Source organism: Catharus ustulatus, chromosome 6 (genome assembly GCF_009819885.2).
Source record: "Catharus ustulatus isolate bCatUst1 chromosome 6, bCatUst1.pri.v2, whole genome shotgun sequence".
NCBI classification, from domain to species: domain Eukaryota; kingdom Metazoa; phylum Chordata; class Aves; order Passeriformes; family Turdidae; genus Catharus; species Catharus ustulatus.
Window position 1 is genome coordinate 47610893 of NC_046226.1, and position 27476 is coordinate 47638368.

Here is a 27476-nt window from a genome sequence, read left to right on the forward strand (position 1 = left end):
TGCTGCATTTTGGGGCCTGGTCTGCTCTGCAAAGGACAGGCTTAGGAGATGCAAGCAGCAGATATTGCCCTGCTAGAAAAGTAAAATTCTATTTATGTGGAAATCGTTTACCACAAAGCGAACTTCCTTAATGTGCTGCATTGTACGTGTGAAATCTCCACTCAAAGCAAATGCAAGGAATCGTCTGGGGAATTTTTTTGTGCCTGTATCAACTCAGCCACTACTTCCAACCCTGCTCTGTGCTGAGGTTGCTGCAACAGGCTCTCCTGTCCATAGAATGAGTGCATACGCTGGCAGCAGCATCCTCTGAAGTCCTTCCAAGTCCTTCCTTGTCGCCTGGGGTCACCGCCAACCCTTTGCAGGCTTTGGGATATTTCTTGTTTATGAAGTGAAGTAAGGTTGAATGGCAAAGTGAAGCAGTAAACTGAAAATAGTTTTTGCCTTTTCTACCTTTATTGAATAAAATAGTTTCCTGGGGCAGATGAGAAACAAATCTGCAGGAATCACAAATCTCTCTTTTTCTGGCTCAACACCATTTGGTCTTTTCCAGAAATCCCTTGATGTTGTGGTTTGTGTTACTATGAGATGTTTGCCTCTCGTCTACTAACTGCAGCCTACTTCCCTATATGATGAAAAATTAGTGAAGTTGGGAAATAAGAACAGACCTGTTCCTCTTTTTATTTTCTGGAGGAGTCTTGCTTTGTTTTTAAGCCCAAGAAAGTGACCACAAGCATGAATAGTTATAAACTTTTTTTCTTGGTTTTCATTTCAGGCTCACAACCATCTAAACCAAGATGTCTGAGTAAGTTCCCATTTTTCTGTCTCTAATATATTGTTGGCATTTAAAGACTTTTATTCAACCGCCAACTTCTATGCTTGTTAAGATTCTTCTGCTTGTTTCCAGTTAGGATGCTAACTAACTGCCTTTTTTTCCTCTTTCCCCCTTCTCTTCCTTCCTTTCCTTGTCCATCTGCTTTTCCTGAACAGTGAAGAGGTAAGTGTGTTTTGCTGGGGTTTTTCCTTTAGCAATGTTTATGGCAGCAGCCTTGGCTTCATCATTCCTCCCTAGGAAAATCAGCTACTGGGGCTGTGTGTGTGTGTGAAGAATGGCTCATGGTTATTTTTTTGCTGACTCCTACTGGTAAACACATGAAGGAGAAGAAAAATCCCTATTGAAAGATTTTTTTTGTCCCCTAGCTTGGAGTGGGAATGGTTCCCCAGCTGGCCACGAGATGGTGCTGGGAAGGCAGCGGTCCAGAGCCGCCTCTCCTCCATCATCCATCCACCATCCCGCCCTTGGCCGAGCATCCTCTCCTCCTTCCCCACATCCAGCCCTTCATTTTCCACCCACTGAGCACTGACAAACCCCTTCTCAAAGGCAATCCAAGGAGACCTAGATCCCGGGGAGTGTGAGCAGGGTGGAGGTTGCATTCTTAGCAAGTTTTCCTTGGCTTCTGGCAGAGCCAGGTGGGGTTGGGGGTGTCTGGAGAAACGCAGGGGAAGGTGTGGGAGGATTGTTCGTGGCTTTGTCACTCCACATTTCCTCTTAGCAAATTGCTCCATCCTTCATTTCTGCTTGGCATCTCCCCATATGTCTGAAACACCACAAGCTCCAGTTTGTTCTCACTAAGAGAAAAGAGGATGTCAGGGACACCTAGAAATGCCACAAAATGGTTTTGATATCCAACACATTCTTCTACTCCCCATCAAACCCAGACCTCCCAGAAAAAGATGGGAGGACACTCTTTGCTAAGGTACCAGTTTTCAGATGGAGAACAAGCCCTGGACTAACAGCCCTCAAGGGATCTGGTTATCTGATGGTTAGTAGTGTGCTGCATCTCTGAGCTGGGTGCCTTTTTTCTGCAGAGCCCTCCAGCCCTGTCAGGAGGGCCTTGGCACCATTGACACATGTAAGACATATCAGTTTTTGTTACATTTCACTCTGCACATCCTTATCCACTTCCTCCTCTACGCAGCACAGACCCACACCCAAGCGCTGCTTTCTACTCCCCGCCCCTCAGCATATCAGATGTGTTTCTCCTGGGCCAGCCCAACTCAGCCATGCCCAGTATTCTGGGTGAAATGCTCAGTAAACAGCTGAAATGCAGAAGTTGTGGGTTTTTTAAAATTTTATGTAGGAGTTCTGTTGCTGCTGGTCCAGCATGACAAGGACAGAAGGGCAGCCTGTGGTCATGTCTGTCCTCCAGCTGTGATGAACCTGCTTCAGCATCACTTGTGCTGGGTCTTTTCAGCTCCAAGAAATTACACAGCCTTCATGTTTTCACCTGCCTGGCTGTCCTTGTCACCGGAGTGCCCTGGACTGCTCAGAAAGACATCCCACAGCTCCTGGGTGCCCAGGGACATGGGGGTCATTAGCTTGAGCACAAAGTAAAACACATCTGAGTAAAGAGGAAATTAGAGAAAAGGCTAGAAGTCCCAAGAAGCTGAGTCTGCAGCCATATTTTATACATGTATTTTCAAGTTCATCACCCTTGTTATATTGTCCTGAGGGACTTTCTAGGTTTTAGCTACCTGAGATTGGCAAAGCTGGGTTCAGCAGGGAGCCTCTCCCTTGAGTGCTGCTGGTTTGGGGACCAACTGTATGTCAAGATGGAGCCATCTCCCTGGCAGGGCTGCAGCTCCTTGGTGGACTGTGGCACTGCACGGGGAAGGGCAATTTAAAGGGAAATGGGCACTGATAATCTTCTTTTCTCTTGTTTCTTCCACTTGCAGAAAAAGAGGAGGGCAGCCACTGCCCGTCGGCAGCACCTGAAGGTAGGTGGCACTGCCGTGGCTGTGTGATGTGTGTCCCGACCTTCCCATCTCCCATCCCCAGCCAGCCAGCTCCCGGCACTCTCCCTACTAGAACAGGCCACGATGCACAATGTAGGGGGCTTCCACCCCACTCCTTACTGGGTCTCCATCATATCCCTTGCTTGGAAATGGTGGTATTGATGGGAACTCCCCAGGCTGCCTCTTCACCAGGATTCCCACTGCCCCGATGACCCCCCCACCCTCTGTCCTTGCTTCCACCCTGCACTGACCCTTCTGCTGCTGCCTTCCAGAGTGCTATGCTCCAGCTTGCTGTCACTGAAATAGAAAAAGAAGCAGCTGCTAAAGAAGTGGAAAAGCAAAACTACCTGGCAGAACATTGCCCTCCTCTGTCACTCCCAGGATCCATGCAGGAACTTCAGGTACAGGCTTCTTTAACCCTTTCAGTGCAGGAGCAGAAAATATTTGACTCCATCAGTCAGCCTGATGGATCTAGACTGGCCTTCTCCTCACTTGTGTTACCCTAGAGCCAGGTGAACATGCAGCTGGCTTGAGAGGCAAGTGGGGTCTCTCTGCAAAAAAAAGGGGTCTGGCTGTCAGGAAAGATGTGCTTTTAATGATGTGTTGAGGCAGCACTTGCGTACAGCCAGTAGCATAGAGATTAGGAGCTGGCTGAAAAGCCCCTCTTCGCCTCAATCCCATCTAGTCCTCTGGGCTGAGGGCTTTCAGAGCCAGAGTGGTCAGGAGAGAGGAATTGTGTGTGAATCCTAGCAGTCAACATCCCTCTTTGCTTTCTTACCAGGAGCTGTGCAAAAAGCTTCATGCCAAGATAGAGTCAGTGGATGAGGAGAGGTATGACACAGAGGTGAAGTTGCAGAAGACTACCAAGGAGGTGAGTTTCCCCTGGAGCCATCCTTCAGGGAAGGCTGCAGCCCTTCCTCATGCCTCCCTGCACTGCTTGGGTCCATCTCACGAAACCCATGCCCTGCTGTCTCTCCACCCCCCTCATTTCATCCCCCCCAGCTGGAAGACTTGAGCCAGAAACTCTTTGACCTGCGTGGCAAGTTCAAGCGGCCGCCGCTGCGCAGGGTGCGCATGTCCGCTGACGCCATGCTGCGCGCCCTGCTGGGCTCCAAGCACAAGGTCTGCATGGACCTCCGAGCCAACCTGAAGCAAGTGAAGAAGGAGGACACTGAGAAGGTAACCTTCCCTCTTCCTTTTTTCGCTAACAGGAGTTGCCCCCACCCTTCAGGGCTCATACCTCCCTGTATGATAGACAGGGTTGAGAATGACACTTTCTCCATAATGTCTTTCTTTTTCCTGCTCAGTATTTCCCTCTCTGGCCCCCATGATGTTGAAACAGGAGGGTGCAGTTCCAAAAGATGTATAGCATGGGTGGGACTGCGTTCCTCTAGCTGCCATGGGGGTTTCCATGGGTGGGCTGGTGTGGGGCCTGGGCCAGGTGGGTTCTTACCCCAGCACCATTCACACCAACACAACCATCCCTCCCCAGGAGAAGGATCTCCGTGATGTCGGTGACTGGAGGAAGAACATCGAGGAGAAGTCTGGCATGGAGGGCAGAAAGAAGATGTTTGAGGCTGGCGAGTCCTAAGCACCTTGTCTCCACACCTGTCCCCCTCTCCCGCTGTCCCCGCTGCCCCGCCGGGCTCAGGGGCACTGACTGGGTGCCATTTCTCTCTAGTTTTGCCAAGAGCTGCGTCATGGCAGCAGTGATGTAAATAAAGCTTTGGTGGGAGAGGTGGGTGTTGCCTGCCTGGGTGGCCAGACCCTGACTCATGCCATGGTGCCAGCAGGGATTGCCTCACTGTGGCAGTCCTGGTGGGGATGGGGAGGCTTTGGCAGGGGCTGTGCTGAGGAGATGGGGAAGCTCTCTGCTGTTGGTCCCTGTCCAAAGCTGCAGATGCTCATGCCCTTCCCCAGTGGTGAAGAGACAAAGAGATAACAATCCAAGCCCCAGGAGGTGTTGCAGAACTTCAGCCCATGATGGCATCAGCAGGAAGCTGAGGGGAAGAGCTGAGAAGTGGGGAGCGGGGTGGCATCTGCAGGGCACAAACAGACCCTTTGGCTCCAGTGGGTTGAGAGGTGCAAAGTCAGCACCTGCAGCAGCACCCTGGGACTGGTATAGTGTAGGGTACTGTGGTTTTAGAGATGATGGCTGTCACCAGAGTGGCCTGGAGAGCTGGAGGGCAGTGGGTCACTCCTTGCCGTGGTGGGGATGTCCATGCTGCCCACTTTCCTTTTGGGCTAGCCCCGTACTTCCAAATTTCTAGCTGCCGACAAGTAAAATCTTAAATCAGTCTCAATGGTTTTAAAAACAAAACAGAACAAAGCAAACCCCCAAACTCACCTTCCTTCTGCCCTCTCCCATCCCCCCAAACCCTCAGCCCATGAAGTTTCCGGCACAGCTCACTTCTGCTGAGCACAGGAAAAGCGAAACAGTGGCAGCACCCTGGTGCTGGAGCTGTCTGTGGGGCTGCCGTGCCTGCCAGGGGAGAAGATGTCAGACTCGGAAGGGTGCCAGGAGGGTGCAGAAGGAGTGAGCCAAGTGGGAGATGAATCCCCTGAGGAGAACGAGAGGTGAGGCTTGGGGACACCACAGCTGCCTTCCAGTCCCAGGATACTGGGAAGCTGGAAAGCTGGGAGGGCATGGTGGGAAAGGAGAATGTGCAGCCAGAACAATGGTGACCCACGAGACTGGAGTAGGTCAGATGTTCTATCAGGCTTTTGAGAACTTCTCCACCTAGGAGGAGATTTAGATTTCCTAAAGGTCTCATCCTCTTTGAACTTCAAAGCCCTTGGGAAGAGGTTGATTGAGTGGGAAACCCCAGCTCCAGAAGCAGGCAAGCTTGAGTGAAAAGTCTGGTGACCTGGAGCTGCTCTGTGGCTGAAATCAGCCCCATTTCGAAGACCTCTCTAATGTGGAGATCAGCTGCCTCCTCTCCTTGCTGGGCACATCTGATTTCTTGCTGCATCCCCTACGTCTCCAGCTAAATTAACTTGGCAATGTTTCAGGCTGGCTGCTGTAAAGTTATATATCTGCCTGTGCCTCTGCTCTGCTTTACTGCTTTATCAGCAGAGACTGTAAAATTTGGGGTCTCTTCACTTGAATACAGACAGCTGTCCATGAGGGCTAAAAGAAGACAGATCAGTAGCAGAGACCACATCCGTCTGTGGTGGGGGCAGACAGATAAGCTCGGCCAAAGTGCATCACCCAGAAGTACTCAGATTTGGACTGGATTCAGGATGCGCATCCAGGGAGCTTAGGAGGTTACCTGATTTTTCACCTCCAGCTTCAAAGCTTGCATTAGCATTTCTCCCCAAGGCTTCTGAGAGCCAGCACAGCTAATGTTGACAGGAAAAAGAACCCTTGAGTGACAATGAGAGGAGAAAGGTGTGTCATCTCCTGTCATCAGTGGTTGCAGTAAGTGCTTCGGCTGACACCTGACAGCAATTAGCCTTGGCTGAAGATTTGACTGGAAGCTTCAAAAGGTGCTGGAAGGCTCTGTACATGTCTTGCTGCTGAGACAAAAGGGAAGCCTTGGCTGCTGGGGGAGCACAGGGGTTTCCTCAGCTTTGGGATCGATGTGATTCCCAGCATTGTTCCTGCCTGGCTGTGCTTCTGCCAGGCTCAGCTCACCTTGCAGCAGCAAGGAGCAGGTGCTGTGTGTGGCCCAAGGCAAAAACCTTCCTGCTCCCCTCTTGCTGCAGGAAGTGCAGGTACTTGGGTGGATGCAGGGCCACCGGTGGGGTCTGCTGGCAGGGCTGGGTCAGCTTGTTCCCTTTTCTGTTTCCTGCTGGAGTTTCAGCTCAATAAAAGGCTGTCTGGAGGAGCCTGTTCTGTAGCACACAGACCCTTGTTTAAAAAGAGTGTGAACACTGACAGCAGGGTGGCACATCCTTTCCTCTCTAGCTGTGTTCTAGAATCTTAATGAAATATGAAAATTGATGGCAAAAATAGCGAGCAGAAATCACTTCCTCTTTGTTTTAAAAATATGAAGAAATACTTTCCCTTACAATCTGTATAATAGTTTCACATGCAGCTCTAAACTTCTCTTGATTTTCCTTGTGCTGCTTAAATGCTTGCTAGACTCTGGTGGTTTCCACTCCCAAAATGGAGGAAGGAAGTGTTTACTTGCTGTTTGGGTCTACCTTTCCTCACCCTGCTGCTAGCTTATCACCCTGATCTCCTCTCCTTGATGAAAAAGCTCTTTCCAGGCTGAGCCATGTATGGATGGAGGCAGGACAAGGCTCTAAGGACAACCTAAAACATGATGGATGTCAGAGCAACCAATCTTGTGATGGAGCTGCCAGGAAAGTAAATCCCAAGGCTCCTGGGTGTAATGCACAGTGGGAGATGTCAGGAGAAAAATATCAGTGCTGTGTTTCCATAGACAACGAACCTTGTCTATTTAACTGGGTCCAATGTATATAGCAGCATGCATTAGGAAATGTCCTAGAAATATTAATTTGAACATAGCCTATTCTGTTTCCTCATACAAGTTGGGACATACTGGCAAAGTCCTTCTGATGCTGGTGTAACATCGCTTAAACCAGACTGGGGTTATCCTCTCTTCCATGAACTGGAATTGTTACATGGGAAGCTGCTGTGCTGTGAGCCTTCCCGAAGAAGCAGAAGCTGGGGGGAGCTCTGGAGAGGTGGCAGCTTGGCTTATCCTGCCTTGATGGGGAGAGGTTGGGAGCCCAGTATGCACAGGGTCTGTTAGAGCTCTCTGTAAAGCTCTGGAGGCTTCAGGTGACTCCTGCCCTTAGTTCCTACACCCATGGCCACATCCCTTGGGCTGTGCTCTGCAGGATATCTGCACTTGGGAGGCAGATTGTCTTTTCCCAAATTCTCCCCATCCTCCTGGGGCTTCCCTCCCCAAGAGCTGCAGGACAGGCAGCCCATGTATGGTCACTGCCTGGGGAGAGGCTCTGCTGTGCCAGCAAGCCCCAGGCTTTCCTTTGCCATGTCCCTCCCCAGCTGTCTTGAATTCTCCAGATCCTTAGAGGAGTCTCAAGGGTCTTTGCTGAAATGACTGCTGTTGCTAAGTATACCCATGGTTGGAAGGAGGTTGTTTGGGAAAACTGATACTTGGAGAGATTTTGGACCCCTCACTACACCAGATTCCTTGGGGTAGAATGGAGGGATGGCTGATCCCTGCTCAGGAGTAACTGGTCACAGTTTGACCCAGCTGGGCTCATTAAAGTGGAAAAATAGTAGGGAAATTAACAGGGGAGGACCAGATGGATTATTTAATGAAGCTGGGTTATACTTCTGGTTTCCAAATGGGATATAGGTGCTCTGGCAGTGGCATTATGGATAAAGAACTGTCTCTAATTATAGGAGGTATCAGGTGCCTTCACTGTCCTTTTCTCCTTGGGGAAAAAAAATAAATTAAGCCTGGCTTGCCTTGCCTCCAAGCTTAGTTTGCTATGTAAAGCTATGGGTTTGGAAGGGTGTGTGTTAAAGCAGGGGATTGCCCAGCAGCCTTCATCTGAATTGCACTTTTCTTTTTAAAACACAGAAAACTCTCTGCTGGCTGGAAGGCTGGCTTTTTTTAAACTCTTGGTGTGAAGTCTGGCTCTGAAGCCTGTGGGAATCCCTTGCCCCTGGATTTTGTAAGGTGAACTTACTTCAGAGGGTTTAGGGCTTTTCCCCAAATCTGAAAACCCTGTGATAACTGGAAGGGCTGGCTGTGCAGCAAGGAAGTGCTTAATCTTGGCATGCCCTGGGGATCCTGGGCCCCTCTGCTCTGACCCTCACTGACCTTGCTAATTCGGCCCTGACTGATGCTCTGCCTGCATCCCCCTTTGCATTAATCACCCCTGTGACCCTCATGCCCAACTGTGGGGTCTGCCTGGGGCTGAGCTGACTCCTTGCTGCCCTGGTGCTCTCTTCAGAGCTGGGCTTGCTCCCAGCTAGGCACTCATCCAGCCTGGCTGCTGCCTCTGTCAGGACACTGATTCACATCTGGACAGACCACCTGGCTAGGAGGTGCTCTGAAACCTCATCAGTGCCATGTTTTGTTGGGAACAGCTTTTTCTTTGGGGGGGTGGGAATGCTGGCCCAAGTGAAGTTGTTGCTCAGGCTCCAGGAAGCATTGGTATGACCACCAGGCTCCTGAGAGTGTAGTCTGGCTCTGACTGACTACAAACCTGCAGTGCTGCTCATGGGCTCAGAGGGAACATCACAAGGATTTGTTGCTCTCACTTCATCCTCCCCATGCTGCCCTCCTGGCACAGTCCCGCTTTGCAAACCTGCCTGGGAGGGATGGTGCCTGCCCACCTGGAACAGGTGAGGGAGGGCTCTGCTCCCCCAGCTTGCACAGCAGCTTGGACCTCCTGTAGCTGCAGTTCCTGCTCTCCCAATGAGTCCAATAAACTCCTCATCAGGCTGAGTCTTTGGGATTACTGAGGGGATGCTTTGGCATCCTTTGAAGCCAAATGCACGGGGAATGGATCTTCATGGTGTGGTTCTGTTCTAAAGCCCTTCATGAGGAGAAGCCTTGGTGATGTACATCTATGAAAGGAAGACACAGGGGTGGATGATAGGGGCTCAGCCTCTTTACCCAGGTCATGTTCATGGCCATCTGGTATGGGTCAAAAAATCTGTCCTAGGAGGTGCTGCACATTCTGGGAAAGCAGCTGCATGACATGAATTTGGCATGATCAGTACTAGAGGAGCACCCACGGTGCCCAGCCAAGGTCAGGGTGTCACCGTGGTGGTGTTCTGTGGCTATGTAGCCTCAGGGATAGAGGTCAGCTTATCTCTACTGCAAGGCCAGACAGCTGAGGGTGAGATGTTTAGGAAAGTGAAGGGATGCCCTGACTGCAGAACTTACCCACTCTGGGTTTGGTTTCCTATTGGACCTGTGTGGCAGCTGCCAGGCCTTGGCCAGGTGTCTCAGTCCTCAGCCTGTCCACATGTTCCACAGAGGCTCAGTCACGAGTGGGTTAACCAGCCCCACTTGGAGCCCATGTATGTTTTCCTTGCCAATGCATCCGTCCTAACACACACCAGATGTGTGAGGCAGCCTTTGAAGCATCCTAATCCCAGGTTTCAGCATTCAGAGTTGTCTTTCTCACGGGCAGGTCTCAGTGGCTTTCTGGGGGCTCCACTCCTGCAGTCCCCATCCCCTGCAGAACTTGCAGCAAGGCAGGACAAAATATCTTCTGTTTTTTGCTACTTTAAACAAGTTCCTCCTGGGATGGGCTGCTGGGACTGGCAGCAGAGCTCCATCTTCAGTCACACATGGGAGTGTCAGATCCAGCAACTACTGGGTTCAGCCTGTCTCACATGAGCAGTGGTAGTTCCCAGCAGCCTGGTGCATCTGGTAACTGTCCAAGAAATACATGGATAAAGAGGAAGATACAGAGCAAGCCAGCTGGATTTATTAATGAATGGAAATGGCAGTCAGTGGGCTTCTATGGGCTTAATTGGTGACTTCCATCCAGTGGTCTGGACACTTGGGACAAACTGCAAGCTGTTGATTGGAGAAGTGCAAGACTCAGATTAGCTGGAGCTCACTTTATTTGGATTTCTCTTGCTACTGCACAGACATGTAGGTTCAAATGCTTTTGCCAGTGTATGTCAGCACCATCCCTCTGCCTGCCATAGAGAAAGCTCTGCCAGTTTGCATCAGCTGGAGTCTTTGGTTTTTTGCTTACACACTCATTTTGAAAACAGATTTTTTTTTGTTAGGGATTCATTCTGCATTACCAAGGAAGCCTCTCTCCCAGCTCTAGGTATCTGTTGCTTGCTGCAGCTGACTAGACAGTTTGTGCAGTGCCTTTTATCTAGTCCTTGCCAGAAAGCTTGGAAAATATGATCTCTTCTTCTGTGCTTGTGCATGCTTGTGCTTTTCTGCTGCAGAAGCAGTTTCCTTTCCAGTGCAAGCTTGCTTTGGAGTCATTAGCATTGACAAACTCTGAACTATTGACAGACCCCAAACAATCACGGCTGCCAGCTATTTAGGAGGGGCAGGGTTCTCTCCCAATAAAACTGATGACAATAATAATTTCCTCTTGAAATAAGTGGCTCCTTGCAGTTGTCACATAACTTCCCATAAGAGCAGCTGACAGCACTGTGCCCAAGCTGAGCTGTCTTGCAGGACAGACTACTGTAATAGACAGGCTGTGCACCCCTGCTCTGGTGGAACCTCTTCCTGGGGGTGGCATTTGTCTCTTCTGCTGCGTCTCCATTCCAGTTGCCATCTTCCTGTCTACAGCATTAGCTGCCCTTTGTGCAGAAAGGCTCCTCTTTTTTGGGGCCTCACTTTGGAACATTAATGACTATCTTCCCCCTTGATGGAGCCATGTGTCTTCAAGCTTTTTGAATACATGATGGTGCTTTTTTGAGCCCTTTCAAACCAGCTCCTGTCTTTTGCCCAGCTTAGCAAGGGAAGCATGAATGGATATGGGCAAGCTGACATTAGATGCCTTTCCCTGGGACAAGGAGCAACTTGAAGTGAGGGATGCAGGAATTGTCAGAGGGTGCTTGGGAGTTCCTTCTTATCTGTTTAGTCTCCCCTGACCCCAGCTGGAGTCACAGCTCGGCAGTGTAAAGCGGAGATTAATGCTTGCTAAAACTGCTTGTGTTGCACAACACAGTGCTGCATCAGAGCCTGGAGCCAGCTGCAGATGAGCTAATAAGTTTATATTGGGCAGAAGCTGTATTTTACTTCTTGGAAGCTGTGTGGTCAGCTGAGCAGCATGGCTCGACACAGGGCTGTGCTCATGCACTGGAACTCACCTACAGGCCCATCCACAAAATGTGCTGCACTGCTTTGGGCCATGCCTAAACACGTCACACAGATGCCACCTGGTGAAGGAAGGCTGTGCACCTCTTATACCCAGTGTGGGAGATGTCTGAAGGTGTCTTCAGCTGCCCAGTGTCCATCTAATCCACCCAGTCAAAGCAAAGACCATTCCATTTATTTTAAATAGACATTCAAAATTCAAATTCATTCAGCAGCTTTCCAAGCCTTGGTGAGCAGAGACTCATGACGAAGCAATGTGATGCTATAAAAAGGCCTTTTTCAGATTTTTTCCTACAGTGTCTGCTGGGGGAAGACAAACTCTTGGCAGCAGCTGCCTATATCTTATCCATCCTGGCTGGGGTCCTTTGTCCTGCTTCTTGACCTTGTGGTAGACAAGCATCCCTGAGAGATGGAGCCTGCCTCCTCGGGGCCAATAGTTCTCCTCGTGTCCTGCAATGACCCTCCTGTGTGGGATGGGAGTGTCTTATCTGCAGCCATTGTTTTGTCTTCCTGTCTCTTTCCCAATGGCTTTGTTGATTTAACACAATATATAGATAGCAGTGCACAGTATCAGTAATGATGCTGGCTCGACATGCTGGACCAGCTGCACTCCTCCAGGGCTTGGTTCAGTCACTTGGCCTTGGCCCTGCTCTGGAAAACCTGGATGGTGGCTCACTGCAGTGGCTCAGGTGGTCTCTTGCTGTTTGCCCAGCCCTTGGTGCAAGATCTTGGCCCAAATCCCCTTTAACTGTGCTGGGCTGCCCCATTAGTGCTTCTCTCCTTCCCCTGTCTTTTAAATCCATTGTTTGTCCTTGTGTATATCACCCCTGGAGCAGAAGCATCTTCTCTTACAAGGCCTGTAAACTTGCATCTTCCCCTCTCACTGATAAATGAAGCAAACTTCATGATGAAACCTAATGATTTTAGATTTATGGATGTACCCCTTAAGTTCCCCAGGGAGTGTCCATTTTCCATTCTGTGTGAGGGTGGGAGGTGGTGGTGGGGTAGAGGAAGAAGAATGCTCCCTCTAGACCCAGCTTCTGATTCCCCCTCATTTCTGCCTCTTTGGATATCAGAGGAAGAAAGTCATCACTGATTCCATGCCAAATATTTCAGACTTAGTATGACACAGTGTTTGTTGGCTGTTTAGACCCACAGTTTTACATGTTTTTCATGGTGCTCCTCTGAGCACGTCAGCCTGGCAACAACTCTGAGCCAAGACAGCTCCCGCCTACTGCACCCCCTCCCTGAACACCCACGGGGTCGTGCACTGGCCTGGGAATATCCTCTCCTGACTCATGCCAGGACAGAGGAAGGCTTGCTGGGGAGTATCCCTGGGACTGGACTCCCTGCCCTGCACCCTGAGCTAATTGCAGAGGTGGGGTGCCCTGCCCTCCTGGCAGCACACTTTGGTGCTTGTAAAGAGCTGTTCTGGTGGCAAGGAGACAATGTGCTGCTTTTGGCTGCTAGTCCTGCTGTTTCCTCAGGATTATCTCTTGTTTGCATGTCTTGGTCTCTGTATTTGGCTGCCTGAAAGTGAGTGCTGGCAGAGTAAGCTGGACTGAGTTAAGTGGGAATTCAGGGTGAAGGTGAGGTGGGCAAACCCTACTCCTCAGGGCATCGGTAAAACACCCCATCTGTGCAGCTGATGTACCAATGGTGTGCCCTTTTCCCTGAGCTGGGGCTCCTGGGGAGCTGGGCAAATGGTGGAACATGTGCCTGGTGAGGAGAGGCTGGTGGCATGTTAGGATAGGGGGAGACTTTTGGGATGGCAGAGAGAAAGATGCATCATTTCAAAGGAAAACCAGAGACTCCCCCATCTATTCCATTGCCCAGGAACTGCTGGGTCTCCAGCTGAGATAGGGCTCTTAGTCCTTGCTGAGAATGTGAGGCTGTCCCTGTGAGAACACCTTTTCAGGGAGGGATCTCACCAGTGCCATGCAGGCATGGACCTCTGGAAACCATGCTGGCAATGCTGTCACTTGTAAAGGACTGGCCCTTGCAGTGACTGTGCTTTGGGGCTTATGCTGACAGTGGTTGACAGCCCAGCAGTATTGGAGAGAAATGCTTGAGCTTTTCCTCACTACCAGGACTAGGGTATTTTTGTTTCCTTTTTCTTTTTTTTTTTTTCCCTTGACCATGTGTGAGCCTTCAACTGATTTTGCAACTAGTGCTACATAGCAGAACGATTGTGTAATTAACAGGAACTGGCGCAGCCCTATCTCTCTGGGACTCCAGCCCTCCTTCCCACAGTGATGGAGGCAGAGCCGCTTTCTCTCTCTCAGCATCTCACCTTCTCTGCTTTCCCTGCTGCTGGGAAGAGCTTTGGGAAACTCCAGTGTCACACAATGTGCTCCTGGGTGCTCAAGTTCCTCTAGTGGGGTGGTGTTTTGCTGCAGAGATGTATGGTGGTTTTCCTAGCTTAAACTGTGCCAAAAAAATAACTGATGAATTAATTCTTTGCTTTTATTCCTGTGTCCACTGCATTCCTACCCATTTCCTGGTGGGACCAGGGGGTTTGTTTCTGTGAAAGGATCCGAGCAGCTGTGGGGCTGATGCTGACCTTATTGTTTCTGGATACATGGTATGACTCACACTGATGCACGTGGCAGTGAGGGGCAGGAGAGGAGAGGAGACCTCTAAGGCAGCGCTGTGAGATTTCTCCTGCCCTGCTCTTTCTCTGTGGGCATGTCCTCTGTGCCTTTGAATAGTGGGTTTAAATGCTCCCTGCCCCACAGAGATGGGGATAGTGACTCCACCCATTCCCCTTCTTGCAAACTGTGGGGAGAAATCCCCCCTTCCTGCTCTCCTCTCCCTGTGGTCCTGCAAGACCCTGCCGATGCTGGAGGAAAGATGAGTTTCCTTTCTATATAAAATATCTTTCTCAAAGATGAAAGCCAGGGAGAAGGGCAGGAAGCCTTCCCCAGATGTCGAGTGGCCCAGCCACCTTGAAAGATTTTTCCAGGCAGAGTCAGGAATTTCTCTCCCTGGGAGCAGCACAGAGCTCAGCCTGCTGCCTATTGCAGTTAAGGGACCCCCTTCCTCACTGCCTCACTTCTGGTGTTTCCAAATTATCTTAGCACCTTAGACCAGTAAGAGCTAGTGTCATGACCTCTCTCCAGCCCTGCATTTCATCATCCAAGCATGGTTTCTGTCAGCCTTGTTCATTGAAAGCCCCATCTCTGAGAGGCACTCAGTCCTGGAACTGGGGTGGAAGTCTGCCAAGCGCTTTCAAGACAAGGAGCTCGTGCTGGCATCCTCCAGGAGTGGTGTGGAGCCAAGGCTCTCTTGCTGGAGGAATTAACAGCTTTCCCTCTGCCCATTTACACAGAGACTCTCGCCTCCCATAAGCAGCACCATCCTGTTACCTCCAGCAGGCTCCTGCCTTCTCCTGGTGACAGTGGCTGCATTCCTCCTTGCCCCTCCTCAGCTCCCTGAGGATCATCTGGCATCTCTGCCTGAATGAAGAGCGCTTGCAGTGATTTCATTCAACCCCTAGTTGCTGCTGGCCCATGGCTGCCAGCTACATCTCTGCCTGCCAGGGCTCCTTCAAGTTGCATCCTTGCCTGGCTCGGACCATGGGAGTCAGTGGCAGGTTTGGGCCGATTCTCTCCAAAAAGAAAACCCTGTAGGTGCACGCTTCATTTCAACTCTGGCCAATTGTGGTGAAGTCAATAGGAATGTTCACATGCTTAAACCTAATTACTCCTGCAAGCACTTGCAGGGCTGGGACAAGCTCTTTTTTAGCAACAGAGATCTTTTGTGGTGGATCTCTTGCATCTTCTCACTGAATTTAGAAAGAAAAATATGCAGTGTGATATCATCTGAGCAGCCCACAGAGTGAGGCCAGCATCAATGTCTGCGCTTTGTGGATTTTGTTGTTCATAATCACTTAGGTGATGCTTAGTAAATTCCTGCAGGGAAAAAAAACCAAAAAAACAAGCTGTTTTGAAATGAAGAGGCAGTGGAAAGGAGGTCAGGCACTTCCTCTTTTTTTATTGATATTTCTTGGCATATTTCATGGGCAACTTCCCCATTTCAGCTTACCAGGCATCAAGAAACATTTCTGCAGAAGCAATTGAAAGGAAATACGTAAATAAGATGAAAGGCACTGAAAGCAGAGGGGAGGTGAGGGTCTCAGCAGAGTGGTTCCATCATAACTGCTCCCATTTTGCAGACAGCCAGAGGCATATTCCCACTGACCTTGGGGAACATGGGCAGGCCATGCCATGAGTACCATAAAGTGCAAGTATAAAGCAGGGCTGGAACTTGCTAGGTGCAAGTCCAGGCACCTGTTGGTTTGGCAGAGTAGAGCACACATGGACCAGAAGATGCAGTTTAGGGAAGAAGACACTTTTGTTTTTTCCTCCCAAGACTACTCCCATGAGGAGGCAGCATGAAGAACAACATCTGAATGCGTGGCAGATGGGAATTTTGTTTTAGCAGGTGGCAATCTTAGTCCTTCATCAAACATTCATGTACTTCTTTAACCTCCTGAAATATCAGTGTTTCATGGAGGCAAGCCAGATTTAGCCAATTTTTTTGCCTCTTGCCCAGTTTGATGGCTGGGAAAACTGAGGCATGGACGAGTTGGTCACTCAGGCAGGTGAGGGGCAATGCTTGAGAGCAGAAGCAGGGTGTAGGCTGCTTGCCTGCCTGAGGCTGCAGCTCTGTGCTTCCCCCCCAAAATCCAGCTGCTATCTCCATCCCACGAGAACATTTTTCTCTGGTGTGGCATTTCCCAGTGAAAGCCCCTTTCGAATTAACCTGACTCTTGGCTCACCTTTGGACGTGCGGGGACTGCTTGGAGGTGAGACCTTCATGCAAGACTTCGGCTGTGAATGGAGCGGCAGTGATTTACAGCCCGTCGAGTGCGAGTTGCCAACCTGGATTTCTGCTCCCTAGTTGCTTTGTGTAATCAGAAAAACAGTGGTGAAGGTGGAAAAAAAAAAAAAAAGAAGAAAAGGGCGGGGGGGAGAGGAGGGGGCTGGAGAAGATGAAGGAGGGACAGAAGAGTTAAAGGCAGGAGAGAATCCCCCTGGCAGGGGAGCGGGGAGCGCCGGGCTTTGTGCTGCGGGGCTGCGCCCCCGGAGATTCTCCCGTGACACTTCCACGAGGCAGAGAGGGAGGAGGAGGAGGACGTGGAGGTGGAGGAGACAAGCCGGGGGTGTGGAGCAGGGGGGGCGAGCAGAAACAAAAGGAAACCAGCTGCAGAACTTCCTGAAGGCGGAGAGGGGGCCGGCAGCGCGCAGTGCTGCCTGCGGCGCTGGGGAGGGGGCGGCAGCGGGACCCTGCCCGGCGCGGCGCGGCCACCATGACCAGCGCGATCCTGAGGAGGAACTCCAGCAAGCAGGGCCTGCAGAACCTCATCAGGTGAGCGCCCACCTGCCCGGGCACGGAGCCGCTCCCGGCTGCGGCTGGAGCCGCCCGCGCCCAGCGGGGAAAGGGAGCGCGCTCCGCACCGACCGCCGCCGTGTCCCTTTAAATCGGCGGAGCTCCCTCCTCACCCCCGTTTTCCGATGCATTGGAAGCAAGGATAATAGGTAGCCCTCCCTCTCCTCCCCGAGAGCTGTATGAGAAAAGCAGATTTAAACTTGCTGATGGCTTTTGCAGGAGCTCCCAACTGAAATAACTGAGCACAACTGTGCTGTGACACTCACCTGAGCCGCTGCTTTCCCCTCTCCCTGCAAGGGATGTCTCAGTACGTGGCTTTTTGTGTCTCCCGAGTGCTGAACGCTTCTGCCTAGAAAAAGGGTTTTTCTTTTTTCCCCGCAGGAACTGTACGTTGTGCACGCTGTGATGCGCGTTTTTAATTCAGAGATCAGTAAAGGGCTGGATCCTCCCAGGGCTGCAAGCTGACACTGCTCTTTTTTTCGATTTAATTGATCACAATAGTGCTTTGAACCTTTCTCTCAGAGTATAATTGCCAGGGCAGGGAGGTGGATGGCTCAGTTGGGCTCATTCGCGTTTGTCAGCCGGCGCTGAGCCGGGGAGGGACGGCTACATTGTCTGCTGGCTTTGAGATTCCCTGCCATGCGGTCACTGTGCTCTTCCCTGCGGGCTGGAATTGCTGCTTCCCTCCGAGGGTCTCTGGGATCCATCTCCGGGTGATGGTGGTGTGCCATGCTCAGGGCCCCGACTGGGCTCAGGAGAGGCACTTCTCTCCTTTTCACATTTAACTGAGCAGCTGGATCGGTGAGAGGCGGAATTAGGGAGTGCTGGACTCGCATTCTGCATCCTGGGTGCCTCTTGGCTCCCTTGTGCTCAGTGTGGCTCTAGCAGAGATGTGGAGGATGTCACGGTGGGGTTTATTTCACCAGGCATTTGCCACTCAATCTGAGGCCTCTTTGATTGGAAATGCAGCCTCTAAACCTCATCTCTCAAATAAGTTTCTTGCCTTGGAAGGTAAATGGATGCCTACAGCCCAGTCTTTGCCACTTTCTGCTCTTCTGGACCCAAGGAAGTTGGCAGAAAAGCTCCCACTGGATGCACAGGCCCTTGGGGTGGAAAGTAGGCAGGAGAAGCTGACTCCTCTCTGTTCATCTTTGATTTGGCCCGTTGGATCCATTCCCTGGTGCAGCCCAGGGGCACTGGGATCTGGGTTACACATCCCTGTTTCAGAGCAGGGCTTTGTCAGGGGCTCGCGAAGGGTAGGGAAACTCTGTGGGTGTGCAGGAGGCAGGGACGAGCTCGGATTTGGGGCCAGGCAAATGAACTGGGGTGGGAATTGCCTGCTTACAGCTGGGTAGCAATTCATTTTGCAGGGTGACAGATGGGGGGGAGCAAGGGGAAGCATACATGCTTCATGCAGAGAATAGGGGTGTCCAAAGAACTGTCCTCAGCACAGCCTAAACCAGGGGTGCTTTCTTGTCCTGACATCTCTGAGTTCCTGCTGCTGTGGATAAGGGACTTTTGGTGTCCCAGGGACTAACAGGGACTTTTTTACCAAGTGACATGTTTCCTGAGTGGGGTTATTATGCTTAACCTGATTGAGGTTTAGCTTTGTGGCTGTGTTTTCCAGTCCTGCTTACAGATGAGGTGTGGGGTGGGTGGGGTGTGAAGGATTTCCATAGTTTTCACACAAAAAGCCTCACTTACAGGATTCAACAGCAGAACAGGCAGGGTCTGCTCCATACACACCATAGCCTGTTTTGCAGTTGTTTTTTAACCTTGGAACAATTTCTTCTGGAGTTCCTGAGATCAGCTGTGGGGCTGGCTCTGCAAGCCCTGCCTGCAGGAAGGAGCTTCTTTAATGAATGGCTTGAGGCTCCTGGCTTGAAGATATGTTGCTGTCAAGATTGCTGTGCTCCGCTTTTTTCTGTCCCAAGGGGACTGCAACAGAGTGGTTACACTGTGTAGGTCTTGGGCTCTTCTGGTGTGTCCAGGTGCTTTGGAGACCTGGAGCACATGAGTGAAAACAGCTGCTCAGAGCCATATTCATGAGCACTGGGGATATCAGCTTGGTGTCAGGATTTACCTGGCTGCTCCTGCTGCAGGGCAACAGCAGGGATAACCAGGGAATTACCTTCTCTGAGCACTGCTCTGCTATGGGAGCTGCTCTCCAGCTGTCCAACAGCTGGGTTAAAGGTTTCTGAGCTGGAACAAATCTTGCGGATTTTGGGTTGAAGAGCTGAGTCCCAATGCTTTATGCATCCTGCTAGTGCTTGATACAAAACCCCAGCAAAGGGGCCCATGGGTGAAGCATCACCTGAACATCAGCCAGATTTGTATGGAATGGCTTTTCCACTAAGTACTGACAGGCTTAGTGCACGAGCTGCTCCGGAGTGGTTTGGTGTGCTTGGGATCACTAGGACACGTTGGAGACACCTGGAGGCTGAAGCACTGAGCCAGAACTCTGGGAAACATCCTTCACCTCTCCCCAGCCAGGAGGTGGACTGGAAAAGTTAGCCCTCCTTATTCCTCACTGGCTTTGCAGAAGGTGCAGGCAGGGACGTTCCATTGACATCTGAAAAGCTGGAGGCTGGAAAGAGCCCAGGGTTAGGCCTTGCAACTGCAGAGCACGAGTGGTGAGTAATTACCTGGGAAAGGTATGAGAAGAATGGGCATTGCAGGGCTATCTACCTTCCCTGCTTCGGCCTGTGTGCCCAGGCACTCCCCTTGTCCAGCATAGTTTCTCTATCAGGATATCACTGGGGAAATATTTCTCCCTTTGTAGCAGGCTTACAGCGATGATCCCTCACACGCCCACAAGGCTTTGTATTTTTTTAAAGTCCTCTCCAAACATGAGCCACTTTATCTTGTTATCACGATCTCTTTTTCCTTATCCTTCTAATGAATTCCTATAAATAAGATAGGGATCCAGCACCTGTCATGTCGATTCATTCAGTTCATTATCTGCTCCTGCTGGAATTTTACTCTCCTTCTATTTATCGAGCCTGAAGTGTTTCACAAAAGAATATGGCTGTTTAATTAACCTACAAATCAGCCTCTCTGTAAAGCAGCTGTGCTGCTCCTTGGGACTGGATTATTGGGCTTTGTGGTTGACACTGCTGCTACTGAGTGCTGTGGTGGCTTGCTGCAGTGGTGTCCCCATCCTGGGCTGGGGGTGCCTGGCTGGGATGTGTGGCCCTGGGCTGGAGTGTGTGGGTGTATGGGTGTGAGTTGGAAGCACTGCTGCTCTTGTCTCTTTTATCCAGCACGTGGGCGAATCTGGGGTGCCATTAGGAGATGAGCTGTGATTTGTTCTTGGGGGAAAGGACAGTGTTCTTAGATGCTACAGCACCCCTTTGCTTCCCAGCACAAAGTGGACCTGGTCCAGAACAGGGCATGGTTGCTGCACAAGCAACAAACAAACCAGTGTCTCTAATTATATGTCTTTGCAATGCCACAGAGTCTGAAGTGCAAATAATCCTGGGGGAAAAAGGGGCTAAATCTTGAGGATAAAAAAGCTCAGGGGAAGAAAACACTGTCAGAAAATTTGATCACACGATAGAGCTAATTATTTACTCTGTAGGATGGGTTTTTTTGCTTTGGTATCTTCTGTGGAGTCATTTAACATGGGAAGCCAGACTGTGGGATCTGAAATGAATCTTGCACAGTTCTGTGTTTTGGCCTGCTATACGTGATGAGATGCAGGGCTCCTTCTTTCTCCCTACAGCACTGCATTTTCGAACAATGCTCTTGGTGATGCTTAGAGTTCCTCAGCACTAGGGGTAGCTTTAAAATTCCCTGAACTCCTTGAATTCTGGTGCGTGTGGTGAGTGTAATATTTAGTTTGATCAGGATATGGGGCTCTGCCCAGCTCTGCAGGACTCCTTCCTTTCTGCCTGCATTTGATGTTTCCCAAAGCTTGCCAGGATCTTTCTCAGCAGGGAAGATGCTACTCCAGTATTTTTGCCTTGACCTCCTGAGTGCTGAGCTGGGAACGAGGAGCTTGAAGCACATGGGAGGGCTGGATGGTGCTTTGAAGAGGAAGAACATTTATTGTGGGGTGGGGGAGTGTGTGGCTGATGCCAGGACATGGTCTGGGCACAGTCTGTTGCCTGGGAGATAGCTAGTACCTCCAGGACTATTGCAGCACCACTTTCCTTCATTCAGCTCCCTGGCCCCTAGATAGGTGTAGGGAGCGAGGAATTCTTGCTGTGAAGAAGTGGGGCAGCTCTTTAGGGGAAGATGAGGAAACTGAAACGTGTAGGAACGAGCCAGTAGCAGAGCTGTTGTGTGGGAAGAGGAGGGAGGGATACCTGCATGGGGACAGCAGGGGCCTCCATCAGTGTGATTTGTGCTTTGCAATGCTGCCTCAACGTGTCATGAGGAGCCTTTGGTGCTTCCCTTCTTGAATCTTCCCTATTTTGATGTTTTTATTAGTGGCCTTCATTTATTTTTATCCCTGTGTGCCCCAGAGGGATAAAAAAAAAAGGCAGAACAGATGGGCACCTTTGTGGACTCCTCAAAAATGGAGGGTGAATGGAAAGGGAGACAAGAGCAGAGGCTGGTGGCAGGGAGGAGCGTCCAGGAGAGCCCTTGGGGCCAGACTGACGGCATGCCTGGGGGATTTCCACATCCTAGGATGGCTCCTATGGTGCCAGCTGCTTGCAGAGTGATGCCACCATATTTTGCAAGCCAGGAGGAACCTGGGGATTTGCAGCCCAGCTGAGCTGGGGGGCAGGGTGAAGGTAAAGGCTAAGCCAGTGTGAGGTGGGTAAGTCCCTCCTGGGGTGCCCACCCTCAGCTTTCACTCCAAGGATAACAGCTCATCCTTTCTCTCCAGCTGACGCAGCTCATCTGTCCCCTCTGTGGATCCATTCCCAGATATTTTTCTAGCTCTGGAGTTTGTTTTGTCAGAACTACACCTACCAGTGACCTTTCCCAGAAACTAGTGCATGGGTTTTGTTTGCCTTTAGCCTGGCCTGACTCAGATTTTTACCTGCTCTCAATTTTTACCTGCTTGAACTTTGAGCTCATGGAAGTTTTGGGAAGCTGTGGTGAGCCTTTGAGCTGGAACCACAGGTTGTTGGCATCCTCTGATGGTGTGGGGAAGGACCACCACATGCATCTGAGCATGGTTCAGCTGGAAAGAGCACTGGATGGAGAAGCTGAGGCCTGAGACTTTGCAGCTGTAAAAACTGACTTTCAGCTTCCAGATTTTTTTTTATTTTCTCCTCCTCCCTCCATTTCTGACTTTTTTGATGGAACATCAAATAGCATCAGCACCATCCCTCAGCTCTGTGGTGGGCAAAGGGCAGCTGGGGCTGCCAAGTTCCTCTGTCCCATAGCAAGAAGCTGGGGTGCCATGCCCTCAAACACGGGAATTTGGGATCAGTGTTTCGGGGCAAGGACTTTTTCCTCCAGAAGACGCTCTGCCCTAGCGCAGCGGGGACCGAGGGCTTGCTGCTGCCTCTGGTTCCTGCTGCAGCACAGCTGTCAGGGATGGCCATCAAGGAGGAGAGCCTCAGCTCTCCCAGGAGTGGAGCAGTGTTCTCACGGCCTCCTGCTGCCTCCTGCCTGAGCTCACACAGCAAACTCCTCCTGCTGCTGGGGGGACGCCTCACCACGGGGCTGCAAGGGATGGCCGAGCCAGCTGTGCTGTAAAGGCCACCACGCTGATACACATCCTGCTGTCAGTCCTGTCTTGAAGCAGGGATAAGGCTCACCTTTCTAGGCTCAGACTTGTTTTCCAGCGGGAGTGTATCAAGAGGGATGCCGGCTGACTGTAACCGAGGCAGGGAGGCTGTGGAGTCTTGCTTCCCTCATATAAGGAGCAGAAAAATAAAATACAAAAGCTGGGCAAGGCAGTCTGCATCTCCTTGACAAGTCTATTTTCTCCCTTGCAAAAACAGAGGCCAGACTTCCTGCCCTGTAGAAAAAACCCTGCAATTCCTTGAGCCTTAGGGCTGAGATGAGAGGCCGTGAGAAAGAGCCATGGCTCGAGGTTGAGCACAGCACTGATTTCTCACACCTACTGAATGCACTGCAGTGCTGGGAGGGCTCGGGCTCCAGCCCTTCCTCCCCCCTGCCAAATTCCTGACCGGTGATGGCAATGCATTATTGCACCAGCCTATCTGTGTGCTAAGGACCCACGGTCCTGAGGGTGCAATTCATCATCTTGGAGGTGGTTCGTTTGGATTCTGTCTGCCACGATTAAAATCAATAATAATAATAAAAAGAAACAGTTGTTCCCACTGGTTGCCTCTTGCCTCTGAGTGGTTGTGCATCACCTGTGGTGTCTGAAAGCATGGAGCATTCCATGTACCTTCTTGGAGCCACAGTCCTGTGAGTGGCAGGAGGGGACAGATGAAGCTCATGATGAAGGACCAGCCCTGCTTTCATCCCTCCTCCTGCCATTTGCCACCAGCTTTCTCAAGTGTGGCTTGTTTTGCTTGTGGAAGCAGTAAATTACCATCTTGGGGCTTTCCGTGCCTGCCATGCCACAGTGACAGGTCAAGCTTTGCAGGGGATTTAATGAAGGCTAAACTAAGCAGAGTTTTATATGTGGCACATGTGCTGCATATCTGCACATCCTTCTCAGGGCAGAAACGGGATGTGCTTGTGCGGAGGAAATCCAAGATCTGTTTAAAAAAAGAAGAGTTGCTTTTATTTTTAAAAGGGAGATGGGTCTCTGCAATGCTGAGTGTGGTTTTCCTTCTATTTCTGCTTGAAGAAAGTTTGGGATGTATCCTTTACAGTTCAGATGCCTTGGTGTGTCCTTATCAGCCCATACGTGCTGCCTTTCCACACCCCCAGTTCTAGCAGGCGGTGGAGATGGGCTCTGTGGCCACTCCTGGGTGTGAAGCAGCTCTGTCCTGCTGTTCCCATCCTGAAGGTGACCTGTGATTTATGGGAGAAATGGGGAGATGTGGCTGAGGCTGCACAGCTACGTGTGGGGTGGGGAAGCTTGGTATGAGAAAAAGGTTGAGGGTGAAGCACATAGATGCATTTTTTCCTCTCCCCCTGCCCCCCTTCTTGTTCAAACTCTGTAGCCTGGACTCTGAACAGAGCAATGCAGCTGAGGAATTGCATGAATGTATGGGAGGGAGAGGCTTGTGGAGTATCTCTGGCTGCCTTTGACTGACACACTGCTGTTCCAGAGCTGGAATAACTCTCCTGAGGCGAGGCTGAAATAAACTTCAGGCTGTGACATAATAATTCTTGATTTTATTTCTTTTCCCAGTCTCCCTGTATTGTAGCACTACCCACGCCCCCTTCCTTTTTCAGTGGGGTGATGACCCAGCTGTAATCTTTGCTATCCAGCCACGTTACTCCTAAGGCATGGAACCCCATGACTTCTGTGGTGGCCTGACACCAGTGGTCCTGAATGACATGAGTGGAGGCATTATCTGTGTATTTCAGCATACTTGACTCAGTCACACTGAGCCATTATATGCCACTAATAAGTGATTAATTTGTTGGCAGAGGGTCAAGTGGGTGAGGGAGTTGTAGCCTTTGGAGGATGTCCTCTTCCCTTTCGTGTGACAGGGTGAGCTGCACATCTCCTGCCAGCACTCAGGGCCCTTTATAAATAAATGTGTGATAAATGCAATAGGAAATAAAGCCTGGCAGCTCTGCTCGGCAGCAGATGAACTTGTTGATGGTCCTAGGCCATATTCTGCACTGATTTTGTATCTGGCACCGTGACAGGGCAATGCAGGCTGCAGTGGATTGTATGGAAGGGGTAGGTTGGTTTCTGGCATCTCCCTTTCCCCAAACCTCAACAGAGCAGAGATGGGATGGCTGTTGGGGAGGCAGGGCTGCCCTTCCCAGTTCTTCTCTAATTCATGCAGCCCCATGGCTTCCAGGGGATATTTCCAGCTGTGGTGGACACTGGGTTTTTCACAGGTGATGGGGCAATGCATCCTCTGGGGTTGCACATGGCTCCTCCTAAATCCTGTTCCCAAAACCTCTTGTACCCTGGCTTTGTGGGGGCAACCTACCCAACAGAGGCAGCAACCAAAGCCAGCACACTCCTGGCCTGATACCCTGGTGAGCTCAGGAGACAGGAATGTCCAGTGTGTTGGTAGAGGGTTCTTGAGTTTTTCTGGCGCAGGTCTGCAAAGCCCAAAGCCTCTGGGAGGCATTTGATTTTCCTTTCTGGAATTAGCTTTAGTGCTGAAGGTTGGGTTTGGGCCAGCAAAGCTTCCTTTGAGCCGCCAACCATGCAAAAGACTCCTCGAGTCTGCTGAGTTTCCCTTAAACACAGCTCATCTGGTGCCAGAAATTTCCCTTGCCTGAATATTAAAATCTCCTCAAGTGCTGGTGAGGAATGGCCCAGAGGAAACGTGACCTTCCCAGCCATGCTGGCTTGTCTGGAGCGGGCGTTTGTGGCCATGTGGAGCAGGGCAACCAGAGTGTGGGTGCCTGGGTTGCTGTGCTGCAGGAAGGGGTGTTTTGTAGTGCAAACAGAAATAAAGCCCCTCCCTTGGCTGGGGGTCCAGAGGGAGGTGAGGTCAGGAGCTGGATGTGAAGCAGGCAGCTGGCCCCGGTCAGAGCAGCAATCTCAGCACCCCAGTGCTTGTCAGGCAGTGTCTCTGTGGGCACAGCTGAGCCAAGGTGCTCGGCTCATCCTTACACCTGCAGCACATCCTCAGGAAGAGAGAAGCCCATTCCACAAAGCGTGTTTGGTTCAACAAAGACCTCCAAAAGCTGTTGGCAGAGATGTAGGGACTGTGTAAGAGAAATGACCCAGCCCTGTGACGAGCTCTTGCTGGAGCAAATCTTGCCACAGCTCTGGGCTGCTGGGGCCACTGAGATTTCTCTACCTTTTCTCCTCCCTTCTCCAGTCACGCTAAAGTTTGTTTAAGGGGGTGAATTTCTTTTCAGATTGCATGAAAATCCCTCTATAGAGGGATTTTATGAAGGCTGGATGCAGGAGTGTAGCATGCTCATCTTGCAAGTCCTCAATCTTCAAGTTTTGCTTTCCATTTCCCCATCCTGTGATGGGTGAAATGAAGTTGAGAACTCTTGATCCTATGGCAGCTGTGAGTCTGCTTCTTCCCCAAACCTACAGCCTGGGACCAGCCTGGGACAGTGCTGGCTGGAGGTGAAGATACGTGGGATCAGCCTGGTCCTGAAGGCCTGGGTAATTATTTCTAGAATTGGGAAAGACAGTTGTGAAATACCACTGCGGGCTGAGCATGTTGTTGCTGAATGTGGTTGTGAACAATTAGAGCAACCGGGAGACTATGGCCCCCTTTTAGTAAATGGAACCATTTGGAAATTAAATCTTTCCACCTTTTTGCTTCGAAAGGCAATTTAACAGCTGACCCCCTGCTCACACTTGTGCTTGTCCAAACTGAAATGGCGCATTTTGTCTGGGGTCCAGCAAACCCCTGTAGCCGACCCAAACACAAGGACTTTGGCAAGGCTTAGTTTCTCATTTGCTTGTGTTTTTTGCTTCATTTTGTTTTGTTTGTTTTTCACTAAAGACAAATATTTGTGCTGCTAGGTCAGTCCAAAAGTAATCCTCCTTTTTCCTCTGCTTGTCAGTGTGGTTACTGAACCCCAACGCATCAGTTATTAAACCTCACTCCCCTACCAGCCTGTTTGAGCATGACAGACAGAATCTGAAAATAAACTCGGTTTAGGTGTTTGCTGGAGGGTGCTGGTATTTTTGAATCGGTGGGGGCTTTATCTGCAGCCCTTACTGGTGAGCAGAGGCACGGTGTTCCCAGCTTTGCAGCCCCCCAGGATGCTCAGAGCATCTGAGACACATCCCAGCACAGCAGCGGGCAGCCTGGGAGCTGGAACTGCCCTGTGATAAAGCTGGAGTGCTCTGTGGCAAAGGGAGCTGGGAAAGTAATTTCTCTCTGCTTTTGCAGAAAAATCCCCTTCTCCCCAAAATGGTCGCCCCCGGCTCTGTCCTCAGGCTGCTCGAAGGATGCAGGGACAGAATAGCGAGCCGGTGAGGTCATGGGGAGAGAGTTAGTCACATCCAACTGGGAAAGGGAGAGGGCTGCCAACCAGCATTGCTCTCACAGCATGGAAAGCTCAGTGGTTCAGAAGGGACCCCCCCCTCCAGGCTCCCTAGAGCACCCTGGCCAAGCTGGGGGTGTTGGTGGAGCACCGCCTCTGCAGCAGCTTCCCGAGGAACTGGAGGAGGGAGTGAAAGATTTTAATCAAAATCTAACTTGTTCTGGCATAAACATGGACTTTGCTTCTTGTAACTGGGGTGATACAGGCGAGAGGGGGTTAAGAGCTTTTCCAAACTGGAGACTATCTGGAGCTGTCGCACAAGGGAGGGAGATCATGGCAGAGTTTAATGAATGACTTCATTTATATATTAAAAAAAAAAAAAAACAACAACATGGTGGCTTCCTGCCAGGTCCACAGACAAGGGTTTCTATGGGAACCTGAGGAAAAATAATAAATAGGAGTGTGGGATGAGTAGGGAAGGGAGGAGGGGAGCCCAGGCTCTGGTCTGGGTCTGCTTTGTTCCTCATGGAGACCAAGGTGGCGAGGGGCGATGAG

General features: G+C 50.7%; 2 protein-coding genes across 4 annotated transcripts in view; both read left to right on the forward strand.

The window, feature by feature from the left end:
- The first annotated feature begins 768 nt into the window (after positions 1 to 768).
- Positions 769 to 4556, forward strand: TNNI2 (troponin I2, fast skeletal type). Of its 2 annotated transcripts, XM_033063043.1 has the most exons (7): positions 769 to 802; positions 988 to 994; positions 2734 to 2775; positions 3066 to 3194; positions 3575 to 3664; positions 3796 to 3972; positions 4286 to 4556. In XM_033063043.1, exons 1-7 carry the CDS (start codon positions 795 to 797, stop codon positions 4382 to 4384), a joined length of 552 nt encoding a protein of 183 aa, XP_032918934.1. In that variant the 5' UTR covers positions 769 to 794; the 3' UTR covers positions 4385 to 4556. The 2 variants fall into 2 exon arrangements, with proteins under 2 accessions (XP_032918934.1, XP_032918935.1); XM_033063044.1 differs by lacking the exon at positions 988 to 994 and having other exon boundaries at positions 774 to 802; positions 4286 to 4526.
- A 667-nt stretch (positions 4557 to 5223) lies between these two features.
- Positions 5224 to 27476, forward strand: part of LSP1 (lymphocyte specific protein 1) — a 47280-nt gene continuing 25027 nt past the window's right edge. Inside the window, exon 1 of one of the 2 annotated variants that reach the window (XM_033063759.1) lies at positions 5224 to 5370. In XM_033063759.1, the coding sequence (XP_032919650.1) occupies positions 5291 to 5370 (80 nt within the window). In that variant the 5' untranslated portion in view covers positions 5224 to 5290. Of the gene's footprint in view, positions 5371 to 16548; positions 16926 to 27476 lie in introns of those variants that run through there. The other variant, XM_033063760.2, reaches the window with a different exon arrangement.